The sequence below is a fragment of the Phyllostomus discolor genome, chromosome 6 (assembly GCF_004126475.2).
Source record: "Phyllostomus discolor isolate MPI-MPIP mPhyDis1 chromosome 6, mPhyDis1.pri.v3, whole genome shotgun sequence".
NCBI lineage: Eukaryota > Metazoa > Chordata > Mammalia > Chiroptera > Phyllostomidae > Phyllostomus > Phyllostomus discolor.
Window position 1 is genome coordinate 84714804 of NC_040908.2, and position 15639 is coordinate 84730442.

Genomic DNA, 15639 nt, shown 5'->3' on the forward strand with positions numbered 1-15639 from the left:
TTCTGAAACATGCTATGACATGGGTGAACCTTGAAGACATAATGCTAAGTGAAATGAGCCAGACACAAAAGGATAAATACTGTATTACTCTACTTATACGAAGTACCTAGAATAGTCAGCTACATAGAGACAGAAAGTAGAATGGTGGCTGTCAGGAGCTGAAGGGGTAGGGAGCAAGGAGTTAGTGTTTAATGGGTACCGAGTTTGGGATGACACCAAAGGGTTCTGCAGATGGACTGTGGTGTTGGTTGCACACCTATGTGAACGTACTTGATGCCCTTGAATTGTATACTTAAAAATGGTTAAAATGGCACATTTTATGTTACACATATTTCATGGGATCAACCTGCCACAAGGCTGGTATGAGGTTTCAGAGGAAAGTTAGGAAGGCTATAGTTCTGATGACATAGAAATTCCTCCCAGAACCTCCTGACACCTCACCAAAGCCCAAGGAGAGATGGGAGCTTCTCTGGAGGAATGAATTCTCAGTGAAACTGCGTTGGAAGATGCCTCTGACTGGCTATGACCCCATGTCATAGCCCACTCCCAATTCCACCCTGGCGACCACCACTGGAGCCAGGACTAAAAACTTCTACAGAAACAAAACATACTTCACTAAGTTATTTCAATCTAACCCCACAAGGGGAGTGAGACATAAATATACTCACTCCCCTGGAAAAATGGTCTGGGCTCAGAGTCTTCAGATTGAAGACAACCAAGGGTCATTTTTAAAATCTTTAATTGGAAATGTGGCATAGGATTGATTTAAGAGCAGACGTGTCTTGCTGGCTCTGCTTATCTGGTTAATATTTTAATATTATAATTACATGACGGTTGCTGAATGTACTCAGGCAGGACTGCCGGGGTACAGCAGGGAACCTGTAGCACGGGTCACCCACATATGTGGAGCCAGGTGCACTGCATGCATCTGGTTGTGCTCAGCAGCTAAGCAGGGCCTCTGCTTGGCATGTGGTTGAGATGGCCTCCTCCATCTGGGCAGATTCATGGGAACCAGGCTCTCAAGTACCAGGGGGCAGAGGGCCAACACATCTACATGAGATGCGACCATGCCCTGATTCTGAGGGGACGGTGATGGTGTTGCAGCATGAACAAGATGGCACATGATGGCATCTGGCTACCCCCAGTAGGTGAGAGGGGTGTGCTACCCTACCCAAATGGACAGTCAGGGTGCCAGGATCTGATGAACATTGGGTGAATGTGTGCCCAACACTGAGTGACTCATCACTCTAAAGAAGCAAAGATGCTTCCCAACTCACCTTCCTTGGCATCATACCACTTGAAGTGCCACATTTCCTCCCCCACTGCTCTCCACTCAGCCTTGTATTTGAGGATGGGCACCCCGCCTGTGGCCTCCGGTTCATCAAACTGCACCTGTGCTGTGCTAGAGTATGGCTCCACCTGGTCAATAGATGGTGAAGATGGGGTATCTGTAGGAAGAACACATGGAGACCCAGGTAAGCCTCAGGCAGGACACAACTTGCAATCACAAAGCACATCTCTCTCACTTATGCTCAGTCTTGAAAACCTGTAACCTTCATCCTGTCCTCCCAGCCCACCTCACTATATGATTTTCTCCCCATGTGCCCTGTGCCCACAACCTCAAGCCTCCGATGGCCCTGCTTCTTGACCTCTTGCTTGGCTGACCTTGGCTCTGTCTTCTCACTCTCCTGGCATCAAAAAAGGACATAAAATGGGATGGCAAGGGTTTGAAGGGTGGTGCAGCCGTAAGGGGTGCTTACCTGCTTGGACAAGGATAAATTCCAAAGACTCCTGTCCAATGCGGTTCACTGCAGTGCAGTTGTAGTTTCCAAAATCATTTTCAGAATCTGGGGTCACCTTTAGAAAGAAGGAGCTCTTGGTTACATGTCCCTTGGGATGGCCACAGCTTCAGAGCCTTGTTTATTAGATTAAATTAGTAAAGAATAGAACTAGTAAAGCAGGAATCATGAGTTCCAGCCCAGCCTTAAGCCAGAGAGAAGAACAGAGAAGGGGCTCAGGAAAGAGTCACACTCTACCTTCCAGGCCCTGAGGTTGCCCAGGGAGAGAAAGGGGCCTGGGCCAAAGCTCAGTTTCTTCTCTGGCCAGTGGCTCCCAGCTCAGGACAGAGAAGCAAGAGGGTCTTTAGCTGAATACAGGAGCCTATCTATGGTCAAACTGTGCCTTTTCCACCCTGTCCCTTGCCACCACCCCACTCACCTCCAAGTAGCTGGCAGAGGGTGTGTTGTAGATCTTGATGTTGCTGTAGTTGGAGCTGGGCAGCAGCTGACCATCTCGGAACCATGAGATTGTGGCACTGGGGTAGGCAAATACCTCGCAGGTGATGTTCACCTGGTTCCCCTCCCAAGTGTACACAGCCACGGGGCCCTGCAGCTTGGGGGCATCTGCAACGAACGGCAATGACTGTTGGGAAGACTGCCACTATTGTGGAGCCCTACATATCCTGTCTCCTGGCACAGGGAGGTGGGTATGCCCCGAAGTAGAGCTAGTTCCGGGGTGCAGTAGAGGTTGGGGCTGTTCTGGCAATCCTGTGAGTTACATGGGAACACAGAGGGCATGCAGGCTTATAAGAAGCCTGGAGATGGTGTGAGGAGGTGATTTGGGGACACAGCTCTGAAATTGCCTAGGGCCAACTGCCCAGCTCCCTAGGTGCAGGTTGGGTCCTAGCTGCTCTTTTCCCCTTTCATGTAGACTCTCCATGGCCCCTACCCACCCGGGTCTCCCCGCAGTTATTTCTCACACTGTACTTCGAGGTACATGGACTGGGAGTCCTGGCCGATAGTGTTGCTGGCAGTGCAGATGTATTCTCCAGCGTCTGTGTACTGGATGCTCTTCAGGGTCAGGGACGACACGCGTGCATGGCTGCGCACCACCATGTGCCCATCCAGAGTCTGCCAAGAGGGAACAAAGAGTGTCAAAGCCCAAGGCAGGACAGGGGCTAGGAAACCAGGCCATCGCTTGTGCGTGACCAGCCTCACACCCTTTCTCCCCTCTCTGCCAATATCTAAGTTTAACTTGAGGTACCAAATAGTGGGGGAGGTTGCAGAGAGCACCATGGGAACCAGGGTATATCCAAAGCAGAAACCGGGGCTCAGTTTATGTCAAGCTGCTTAGCTGTGAACCAAGATGGTTTGGATCAGGGACAATTAAGGTCTCTCAAGACGATTTTTGTTTGGCATGTCCAAAATGGAAGCAAAGCCCTGACCAGCAGGTATTCTAGCAGAAGAAGCCCTGCCTTGTGAGATTCGGGAAATTTGTACTCCCCTCCTTCCCTTCCAGCACTCTGCCTGTCTGCCAGTCCCATGGTGCATGCACACATCCTGGGAAATCCAAATGTGTCGAAATGTAAGAAATTATATAAGAAACCTGTATTTGTTCAGGTGCCTCACTTTCCTGGATGCTTAAAGTAAAATTATTATTTTTTTTTAGAAAGCCCAATAATTCAGACAGAAGTCAGGGGCTGCTGAGCTGGAAATACGGTTAACTGGGTCCTGTCTCCAGGGATGGTGCTACAGAGAGTTCCAGGTAGGTCTGGGATCCTTGGCACCACAGTCACCACCATTTTCTAGTCCTCAATATTATAATTATCTTTCCAAGTCTCTGGAATTACAGTGATTGGTCAGAAAGGACATAAGCATATGATTCCTGGGCAATGGGTACTAGAATATTTCCAAAGGGTTTTCCCCCTTGACATTCTAGGTAAAATGGTTGCTGGTCCAGGAACCCTTTTACTGGGCATGTGGCCTAAGTTCAGATCCTCCAGAGAGTTGGTAATCTAAAGGAGTTTTATTCTTCATAGGCTGGGGCACACTCTTATCTCCAGCATATAATATTCTGTAGAGAGAGGCAGGTGAGTAGTCTGCCTATGTACGGCATCTGTTACCCAATGAGCTTGGGCCTTTAAAGAATGAAGGAACACCTGACTTTAGATTATTTTGATATGCTGGTTTGAAAGCCCAAAACCCAGAACTGCAATGTCATATAGCAGCTAGTTTGGGAAACTCAAAAGCAAGGCACCACTGGCCTTGTCAGCAGTCTCAGCAGATCTATCAAACAAGTTACTGCACTGTCACTGACAGATCTAATCCATTTCAGCCATTTAAGCCCCATTACATTTCACAGCTATTTCAGGAAATGGTTGTACCGACAGCTATACCTTTTTCTCCCCTTTTATCTGGTCTCTTTCCTAAATTTCTCTTTCTGGAAATTCTTCTCATTTAATGATGTCAACAGACCAGCAGGCAGCCCACTATAAAGAATTCTTTATTTTGCAGTGTCTCATGACAGGATTGATGATGGTATTATTTGCCAGATGCCCAGTTTTCCCTCTTAGGGGCATGGATGTACTCCAGGGTGCCTGGACTACCTCCCTCTGAAATTTTTACTCTGGCACTGGGACGAAGTCAGGGTATGCCACTTGCAAGCAGTCCAGACCAAAAGTCATGTTGATAATTCATTCATCTGGACTTAAGGTCTTCCTCTCTGAATGAGACAAATAGGAGGGAATGAAGCTTCTGGGCCCCACGGGCGGCACTCATTTGAAAGTCAATTAGGTCCAGAGTGAGATGTGAAGATAAGGACACTTCTGGAAAAACCAGAGTGTGGTGTCTGCTTAATGGGAGTAAGCCCATTATTTCTACTTATGATAATAATTCTTTTAATGTCATCTTAATGCTCCCTGGTAAATCTCAGCTCCTCCTTCATCCAGGCCTAAGCAGAATGACAGGGGGAAGATGTACAAGGCCAGGCAGAAGGAGCTCTATAGCTGCTCAGGAATTATCTGACTAACTAACCCTTCTCTCCCTTCCCCAATCCCAGTGGGTCCGTGACTTTGAAGCAATAAAACACCCAGCCTGTGACAGCACTAAGCGATTCCTGTGCCATAGGAAGGAAGCATCTCAGTGAGGATGTGCACCGAACTACAGTCCCTATGACATGGAGGATGGTCTAATGAGAAGACAGCTTATAATGAACTAGATTTGATGATGGCAGTGTGTTCATGTGCAAAAATTAATATCAGTGCCTGGGGACAGCCAGTCAACTTTTAAATATTAAACAGCATTAAATATTTATAGCCATGACCTGAACACATGAGTTATGTGTTTTGAATAATTACCATTTCAAAAAAGACTAAGAGGATAGATTTACCTAATTATAATACAACCTACAGGATTGCTTGCTGGAGTCTACATTTATAGCATTACAATGTCAAAGTTCCATCTGGAGAAGAGACAAAAGCTATTTTTTTAAAAGTATTTATCAATTAGATCCTTGAACCTTGTCTAAACTATATTGGTTTTTGTTTCACCATCTGTTACTTAATCACACAAATCAGGTAAAAAATAGTACCTTGGAAGTGTAACAATTAAAATCTAAAGATTAATATTTAGCTTCACTTTTCAAACTAAGTCCCCTATAACCCAAAATGAAGCAGTGAGTCAGAGAAATTTCAAAGGCTAAAGGCTACTGACCTTTTAAAAACATGAAACTATTTGTGCTAAATCATTCTAATCTCATAAATTTAATGCTCTACAAAAGTAGCATAGATAACATTTAACAACCTGGGAAAACCAACTGGAGATCATTTGCATTGCTTCGAGATAAAGTGGGATGTGATACTTTACCAAGACCAATCATTATAAAATACGTGAGCAACAAGATGAGTTGAGCTGGAAAAGAAAGGATTGAGTGGGATTTCAGATCACTAACCCTGCGACTTTTTGACCCAAAGCTGCGTCAACCAGGTCGGAGTCAAAAACTTTCACCATTTCAAAACAACTGGCCTGAGAATTGGGGAGATTCATTTCTATAATTACCTGGATGTGACTTTACCAGCACCATCAAGAGAATAAGATCCAATTTTAGAAAATAACAAGGATTTGTTCATCCACTCCCAACACAGCTTGCTTGCTCATCCTAAAATGACACTATTGCTAAGTAACATCTACCACTATTGACTTATTCTTAATCTAACTAAATTACTAATTAGTTTAGCATGTCTGGTTATTAACTATAATGATGAGTTAAACTGTAATGCTTTCAAAACTAAAGACTGGCTAGTGGTCAGGTAAGCTATACCTCTTGCTTCTCTGGTCGAGTCCACGAAGCCTGGAGAGAACAAGATATAAAACACAACAAGAAAGCAGTAAAATTTTACAACATGTTGCTTCAGAGAATTGATGTATCACACGGCATTCTGTGCACATGCAGCTTCTTTTTACCTCAGAATTTTTCCAAGACTCACTTTCAGTGGTGTGTCTATTGCCCAATTTAGTTTAGGACTTAACTTATGTTCAGCTTCCCCCCACCCCACCTTATGCACATGAAGATGTATAACTCAAAGGTAAAGCCTTGCCTAATCTTTGGTAGACAGACATATGGACACCAGCAGATGTATTATATACTGCTCCTATTCCAACATGTCCTGGATATTCTTCGTAGTATTTGGTGACACTACTTGTTCTAACCACATGATCTAGAGATACTTATAGAGTATGTTGCCTCCTTTGGATTTTATTGAGAGCTTATCACAAATAAACTAATGCCATTTTGTGCTCATGCATTTCATAACTCTGCATGCATACTATCAAAGATCAAACTTTAATAATTATAAAAAAGGAACAACAAGAAAAAGAGCATAGAGTTACATTAGGAATGAGGGGAATGGAGTCCTAAGAGCATGGGTCAAGAAGCTTTGAGGAAACCAGACTCTGAATGCTGTGGTGGGGCCCCAGCCAGCCCTGCGATGCAGAGCAAGGCCCATGTGGCACGTGGCTGGAGCATGCGCCATTTTCGTCAAGCATGGCATTCTCCACAAAGTGAGCCAACTCTGGGACAAAGAGGATGGGTCTTTTCTTACCCACATCTAGATTTTTCTTTATTTATCTGGCACTTGGGAATCTACTCTGTTTATAGTTTTTGTGTTTTCATGTGGGGAGTCAGAAATATCATACCTTGCATTGTTCTTTCTATTAGATGGCATGACTGCCTGATTGTCCCTGTGTTGAGATGGAAAAAATATAGAAAAGATGCTAGAGACACAGCGGTGCGATCCAGGAAATGCAAATGAGTTAGCAAACATTCAGTAAGAGTCCACCAAATGCAAGGAGCTCTTGTGAGAGACATGAGGGTGGAAATGTGGGATTATGTCACATGATGTTGGAATGATGAAGAAAGTGGGAACAGAGGAACATGCATAGTAACAGTGGGCCAACAAGTTGAATGTGGTTTCCAATTCCACATCATTTAGAAGCTTGTCTGTCACATGCCAGGGCTGCATGAATCAAATATATATATATATATTTTAGGGGCTATAGCATATGGAGTTGTTTGCGTTTCAGAACTGATTCTACTTGTGTCTTCTCCCAAATCCTTATGATCTTGTGGCTTTTAGAATAAGTAGTTGCTAGTAACACAATGTTTCTAGTTGCTTGACCTCCCACCTATGCATGGTGGAATGATCAGATGTGCCTTGCCCCTAACAATTTGGTGAAGGTGTGTGGCCTACATTAAGTCAACCTGATATGCAAATACCCACAAAAAACAAATTAGAATATGATTAGTACTATTCCAAAAATTGTTAGCTCCAGGTTTTTATTATCTCACAAGTCTGGAGGAATATGTATATAAATTAAAGTAAAACATCCCTTCACTTATTCTAAAGTATTCCCTGTTAGACATTTGCCCACACCCTGGGTAAGTGAGCCTCTGATTGCTCGACGCAGGCACCTTTTCCATCTTTAAAAGTGAGCACCTGGTTTATATTGAATGAGCAATTCTTCCTGGTGATAAAAAGCTTCAGTTTGCAGATAATTCCGAATTTCAAAAGGTCTTTTATTTGTGGGCTACTTGGTCTGCTCAAAATTCAAGGTTCACAAAATGCTTTTCACTTTTTCTGTTTCTCTCTTTTGATCTCAACTCTTGGCCCCTCTCCTTTTCCTTAAACATCGAGGCTTCATATGCTTTCCTTTACCAGTCATTTCAAAGGCATGTTCAAACAAGCACACAGTGAATTTGTTCTGCCAGAGACAGATGATGCAAATTATCACTTGGAAGTTTCATTCAATATGTAAATAGTATCTGGAATTTAGTGCCACTTACTCAAGTGCCTGGCAACAGTTAAAATGAGTGTGGGCAGAAAGAGTAATGAAATGGTGTGGATGCACAAACTTTCTTTGTACCTGCATTGTCACGGTGACCTCCATACACATCGATCACACTGACCCATTGCAACATTTAAACATGTTTTGTTTTTCGTCAACATAATAGTGACCACTAAGAAATGAATTAACTTTCAGACAAATGATCTACCCTAATGGCCATAATGACCTGAACTGAGCCTAGCTGTCATCAGCTGTGGAGTGACACCAACTCAGCTAGCTGAAGCTCAGCAGATTGACGATGACCCATCTCTAACAAGTGATTGGACTAAACCTAGAGACATGACCAAAGACAGGGTACGACATGCAGGCTCACTGGTCTGGGTTTTGCTTTTTTTTCCCTTCTTTTTTTAAGGAAGAAACACATAAATATTCCATTAGAAATTCACTATGTGTCTATGGTTGAAAGCCTCTTCTCCTCTCAGTGAAGCAAAGGACCAGGCTGTTCTAAGTAGCTTATATTGGAAGTAACTTTTTGAAGAAACCAGTGAGCCTTTCACAGAAGTCATTAAAATCATGAGTGTGCACTGGGGCATTCGGTGCTCTACCTTCTTAGCCACTGACCCAGAGGAAGCCCTGCTGTCATTCTAAGGGCTCTGTACTTGACCCTCTCCCAGTCAGCACTTTTACCAGTGACCTGGACAAGATATTTCAAATATGTGTCCACCTAAGGTTGGAGCAATAACTAATACAATACTTCCCAGGTGCACGGGGAAGACCACTCCACTGTCTGCCGTTGGGCGTCATGCTCAGGCTGGGGTCTCCATGGGCTGCTAGACCTTATTACTTTCAATATATATAAATAAAATGGGGGGGGGCATGTGGATTGAAATTCCCTGGACCCAGAGACCTCTCTCTAACAGTTCTAATGAAAGGCATTCTTGACTGGCCAGAGAGTAGACTCAAATGACTGTTCTCAAACCAGACAGTGTTTTTACATGTGGAATTTTGGTAATCACAATGATTAGAGGTGGCTACTGGTATTTAGGGGGAAGGGCTTAGGGTGCTAAATATCTTACAATGTACAAGGGACAGTTCTAGTAAAGGAATAATCTTCCCAAATTTTTGTAATGACCACATTGAGGAACACTGGGTTGCAACCAACCAAATACAATTTTTAACAGAAATAAATATAAAATTTTGCATGACTGGATAAGCAATTGCATAAGAATGGGATAAGAGATATGTGGCTTACATGCAGTTCATGTAAAAAGACCTGGACATTTTAGCTGACCACAAGCTCAATGTGAGGCAGCAGGATGAGGAAAGTGCTGAAGGGCCAGTGCAGCTCTAACTGCATTATGGTGTCTAGATCAGGGGAGCAATAGCCCCAGGGAAGTCTATATCAGTGGCCCTGGGCAACACAACATTTTAATGCAGCACAGGTGAACCAAAACTATCTATTACAGGACAACTGGTAAGGCACACAAGAACAAACTGACTAAAAAAATTGAGCAGCTACTTTGCAGGCCCTCATACAAAGGCTGACTGGCAGAGGCAGGAACACTGACAAGCAGAAGGGGCAAGGAAGCAGACCTTCCCGATTGTCAGCGTTGGCCAACTGCGTTGCAGAGGACCGACACCGTCACTTGCAGGCAGGGGCTAGGTAAGACTAAGCAACCTCAAAGGGTGGCTTCCTTCCAGCCTCCTATGATTCTGGCATCTTATGTGATCTAATTCTCAGAAGCCTTCTTTACCTTGGCAGTTTGATACAACGGTCTATTCAACTGTTACCTGTTTAGTGTATCACCCTGATTTGAAAAGGAAAAATTGTTTTCTTCTACTCCTACAATTCACTGACTCTAGGTATTAATTCATTTGATACCTAATTTCATATCATTCAACTTCAGATGGAGTTTCACACAAGGAGCAGCTACCAAAGCAAAAGTGAAATTTATTATCTGGAGTCTGACAGCCCACAAAAAGGCCACCTTTGTTTTCTTAATTATTAGCTATCCATGTATAAGATGGGCATCATGCCTCTTTGATGTCAATATAAAATTAATAGAAATGGTAACTTTTCTATACAGGTTTCATTTAGGCAGACATGTTAATCTGGCATCACAACGCTGGCTGACTTAGAGGACTTGTTCTAACATTTATTCACTCATGTTCCAGTATTGCCACTTCAAGTAAATCTGAAGGCAGTCTTTTGTAAAAGAAACCACAATAAAACCTATCTGCTTGGGCTTAAATAATTATCTCAGATTGAGACAAATGGTCTACACTGTTAAGTGAATTATACGAAGTCTACTTGGCTCGAAGCAGTCTCTGCTGAACACCTTTTGTCTCAATATTTAGTAAGTATGAGTGTGTATCAGTGCCTGGTTATTTGTTCTCATTCTATAAAAAGGAATTCACAGATACAAGCCACAGGTGCCAACCTATTAAAAGACCTGAGGTAGGCACAAATTTTAATAACCCTTCTGGTCTAGCTTAGCAGTTGAGTTATTCCTAGAAAAGATACAGGATTTAAAAGCATCATTCATCTGGGATAGATATTATTTCTGTCCTTCACTGAGGTCAAAGATATACCCTGGGTCATTCTGGACAAATCTGCTCTCAAGTGTGACATAGAAAAATCTGTCAAGCGGTGGCCCTGTGGTTTAAGCCCTGAAATGTACTGTACATTCAATCCACGTAGCACACACAATGGAACTGAAATCTGAGCTGAGGGTTTAATTCCAATGTTGATAAAGAAAGTACCCAAGTAAACACCATATTTCTTAATCCAGTACAATACCAAGCAGCATATGTGAGTTTCAAAAATACTTAGCAGTTCCTCAGTTGAGTTTTTGTTAAGTTGAATTCAACTTTGGAGGTAAAATTTGCAAAAATATTTCTTTTGGAACAGTAATTTCTGTTCTTTTTGATTTGGTTTTTCTTTCTATTAGTGGGACAGAAGTCAGTTCCTCAAATGCAGATCCCAAATCTGGCTCTAGGTTCTCACGCTATCCCTTTTTGGCTTAACTTGAGTTTACCCTCTCTAGGGATCTCCTTTAGGTAGGCAGAAGAGTGAAGATCTATCATTTCTGACATTCTGGTCAATAAGCAATCCATTATAAATGTTCTTTTAATCTTAGGTCATTACTTCTGAATAGGTGACAAAGCTTTGGCCAACTGAAATGAAGCCCATTACTACAGGACATATGAGATGAGATTGTAGACGTGCCATAAGACGGTTTCAGTCATTTTAAAACCAGCCTTATTCCTCCTTCTGCTTTTGGCCCACTCAATAGCAAAGGTTGCATGATGGTCATCTCAATTATTATATATTGTCAGTTAAAAAGACAGCTTTCCAGTGGTCTATAAGTCTACATCTTTTAAAGTTAAATCTTCCCAGTCACTTAAATTTGTCAGAAAGGTTGCTACATTGTTCTTACTTTCTCAGTGAATATATTGTAGAGCCCAGCACAATCATTGTCATGTGGAAACTGCTAACTATTTTTGCCTTTAGATCAAAATGATATACAAGTGTGATTGAGAATACAGGCAGACACAAAGGCAACCAAGCTTTTGTGCAGACAGTGCATGTATAGCATGAGTATACAAAGCACAAGGGAAAGAACTGATAGGCTTATTCTGACCCTATGATTTCCAGGAGACATTTCCATGGGTGCCCTGAGATGAGGATGAAATCACCTGGAGCACCAGGGCCTTTGTTTTGCCTTGTTCCTCACAGCCTCATAACCTTGTGTTTGAAACTCACTGTCCTCTTCCTCCCCAGAACTAGGGTCTACTTTGACCATACTCACCAGCATCACACCCCTGCAAATACCCCTTCCATTGCCAGAGGATGCTGAGCAGGCTGCATCCAGGCAAGCTGGAGGAGGAAAGCTACAGAACCTGCTTTCAGCCTCCAGTGACCTTGTCCCACCTCTGGCTTGCCAAAGAGAACTGGGCATGGGGCAGACTCAGTCTGTTTGAGTCTGCGTTCCATGGCCCTGAAACTCTTGGGCGACATTATACCTTTTCTTCGCTGCTGATGTTTCGGGTAGAAGTTCTCCAGGTGATAGAGGGAATGGGGTCGCCCGAGGCTTCACAGGTAAGAGTGACCTGTTCCTCCAATTCCATGGCGGTCTGGTTTTCTACATATGTGATTTTGGGTTTTGCTGAAAAGGCAAAAAACATTCCTGTAATGTTTACCTAATATTTTTAGCTTTCCAGGTTTAAATGGTAACATGTACCCATGCAACAAAGGTTATCCACTTCCTAAGTATAAGGCTATATTCTAGATGGTGAAGCCCCAAGGAGTTTACCATGAAGCAGGCATATGACAATACCCAGGTGACAGTAATAAAAACAACATCCTCTATAGTAAGATTGCTAAGTAAGGGCAATGGGTACGTGAGGCATGGAGCAGAGGAAGAGCACTCCTCTGCTTGGAGTCTAAGGGAGGACACAGCTTTTGGGCTAGATCATGAGATTTTCAGTCAGTGAAACTTTGGGATGGAGATAGAGTCATTGCAAAGGTAGAAAACTGCTTGAATAAAAGCAGCGAAGCAGGACTATGTGAAGAGAGGGTTGGGAAGAGAGCCATGCACGTGCATCAAAGCAGAGGGAGACAAGGTTGGATCCTGGCACAGAGTCTTGATCCCAGTTAAAGCTTGTGCTTGAATTGTATCCTGTAGCAGCTGGAGGCCCACTGACAGTGTTTGATCAGAGGGATGAAGTGATCATTTGTCTTACAAGAAGGTTAATCTAGAAAAAATCCAAGGTAATTTAGCAAGGAGAAAACTTCAAGGTGGGAAAACCAGTTTAGAAGTTCTGGCAGTGTCCCAATGTGCTGTAACATCATCCCAATCGAGGCTGTCTTGGGGGGAACATAGAGGACAGCTTTTTTTAAAAGAAAATTTATTTATTCATTTTTTTTAGAGAGGGAAGGAGAAAGAGAGAGAGAAACATCAATGTGCGGTTGCTGGGGGTCATGGCCTGCAACCCAGGCATGTACCCTGACTGGGAATCGAACCTGTGACACTTTGGGTCGCAGCCCGTGTTCAATCCACTGAGCTACGCCAGCCAGGGGAGAGGACAGCTTTGAGAGAGATGCAAGAGGGGTTTTATGGGCAGTGGCAAGTAAGCAGAGGGCAAGAAACAAAGAAGGCATGAGAAGGAGCCAAATGACTGAGATTCATAATGACTGGAAAAGTTGTGTTAGTGTTAACTCAAGTAAGGAAATGTGGCAAGTGAGTCGGGGTTGTGGATGGGGCTAGGATGGGAAGAAGATGAGATGAGTTCATTTTCCAAATGTTTTGGGTAATGCAAGAAAGTGCAAGCATTCAAAGCTTAGTTAAATGCTAAAACATTAGAGAAAATTGAATTTTCCCAATTTAAAACAATTATACTCTGAAATTGCTAAACCTTCCATAGGTGGGAAAAGATAACACTATACAAATGTAACTTATTTCACTGATAGAGAAAAAGACCAGGCTAGATAAACAATAAATAAATAAAAAATGAGAATTATGGATAATTTTTTAAAGAATTGCATTTCCTTTACATTCAAATTCATACAGTAACCCCAAGTAGACTAATAAACTACTGCCTATATACATTTTCCAAATTGAAGCCCTTGATTCTGCTTTAATACACAGAGAATAATGATAGAGCTGTGCATTTTCTGTAGAAAATATCTGCTTCTATACAAAGCTACCACATAGACAAGTAGGCATCTAGGGGGAAAAAAAGGAAAAAAATAAAACTACCACATAGTTCAAATATTCTTCTAAAGTTAATTGTGCACTAATAGCCAGCTTAGCAAACCCTTTATTTGCCAGTTAGCACATCGACACATCTCAATGCAAGGTGGCCAAATGATCCCAAATTGGGATTGATGGAGTCGTCATGAGCAAGGTTTTCCTTTAGGAAGGCTTTGATAAATAGGACTTTGAAAAAGCCTATAACTCATATTGAATGAAGTAAAGGTTAAATGTTGTAAAGGAGGTTTTAGACAGGTAAAAAAGAAAAGCTGGATTTCTATCCTGCTAAAATCACAGATTGAGAAGTTAAAAAAATCATCCAAATAACTGAATTCACTAAAACTGAACAGGTTTTGGGTGGGGGCTAGAGGGATTTACAGGGATCCTGGGCTCTTGAAACCTAGTCGCATGCTGTGACCTGACCCATAGTACTTTGTCCCGGCAGCAAAGGGTTGGCAGAAGACAGAGGACAAGTTAGTGTCTATTCATAGTATTTGATCTTGGATGCTCCATTTTGCAAATGGTTATAATGGGTGCACTGTATAAGTCTCTAGAAAAAGGAAAACTATATTCTTATTAAAAACATTATTAACAATGACTAATTTTGTACGGTCTACAGAGGGCTGTTGGAAGGAAGGTAAGCCTCTCACTGGTTAACCTCTCTGTACTTCAGAAATGAGGCTATTATCAGAACAAACTGAAGGCTTAGAATATGGCCTTGGAAACAGAATAGCAATGTAAGTTATTGTTCAAAATGGAGCACACTTGAGAGTGAAAAGAAGAGCTCTGAATAATTACGCTGGGGCAATGGCAAACAGGGACAGACCCAGGGTTACTTCCCTCTGTGTACCAGCATCTAGAGGAATGTATCTAGGTTTTATCTGTGGATGGTAATGCACTATCTTAATTAACCTCTATTGTGAGCCCTTCACTGGATCCCTGTTCTATTCTCTACCTGCCACATGGGACCTGTTGCCTTAGATTGCTCCATTGCCCCTCTCCCCACAGACCCTCCTGTGAGTATGCCTGCTCTCCTCTTCCAACGTGTCCACAGCTCTGTCCTGCCACTGAGGGCCAGCCTTATCTACTTTCACCTCAGTCCAGGCTTCTGCAAGCCTAGTCCACGAAAGGCTGTGGAGTCCTGCTTCTGTGAACTGAGAGGTTGGGCATGACCAGGTACACCTTCCTTCAGCCCCGTTTGTCCTTTGCTGTAACTCACAAGGGCTGCTTTGGTCCTTAGGGATCAGCTAAGCCAGGCTTCTGCCCATTGGTGAACTTGCCTAAGCTCTCTGCAGTGTGAGACCTTAAGAGCATTCATATGAGCATAATAAGAATCTGTGGATACAAAAATACTTCTTCAGAAAGGCCCATAGGGAGAGGAGCAATGGAAATTCACTGCCAAACTTAAAGGATGCAACTACTTAGTGAAAAGAACATTTGGCTGATAACTAGGGCAATGTATGCTAAAACGTTTCCCTTTCTTAGGAAAAAATGATGTCAGTTAGGTGCAATTATGGCAGACCCTAATTTAAATATGCCCCTAACACACTAATTGCCATCCCTTCTTAAAGCCACAGGAGTTCTGAGAGATTGTTTATTATCTAAACTACAGATTTCTTTGCTCCTCTATCTCACTGCTGCTGACTCTGCTGCCACGGGGATGGGGGAATCTGCTGTATTTCTCCCCCAAGTGCTAGTCCCAGATGGCATACCAGAGGGGAAGGAGAAGGAAAGAAAGGGTAGAAGATGAAGCCTTAAGTGGC

General features: G+C 42.9%; 1 protein-coding gene across 17 annotated transcripts in view; it reads right to left on the reverse strand.

Moving 5' to 3' along the window:
- Nucleotides 1–15639, reverse strand: part of NCAM1 (neural cell adhesion molecule 1) — a 331249-nt gene that overhangs the window by 40630 nt on the left and 274980 nt on the right. For 12 of the 17 annotated variants that reach the window (XM_028514331.2, XM_036028548.1, XM_036028547.1 and 9 more), the window contains exons 8-13: nucleotides 12147–12289; nucleotides 6097–6126; nucleotides 2759–2909; nucleotides 2218–2402; nucleotides 1761–1857; nucleotides 1278–1448 (exon numbers count right to left, since the gene is read on the reverse strand). In XM_028514331.2, the coding sequence (XP_028370132.1) occupies nucleotides 1278–1448; nucleotides 1761–1857; nucleotides 2218–2402; nucleotides 2759–2909; nucleotides 6097–6126; nucleotides 12147–12289 (777 nt within the window). The remainder of the gene's footprint in view (nucleotides 1–1277; nucleotides 1449–1760; nucleotides 1858–2217; nucleotides 2403–2758; nucleotides 2910–6096; nucleotides 6127–12146; nucleotides 12290–15639) is intronic. The other 5 variants (XM_028514332.2, XM_028514329.2, XM_036028549.1 and 2 more) reach the window with 1 other exon arrangement.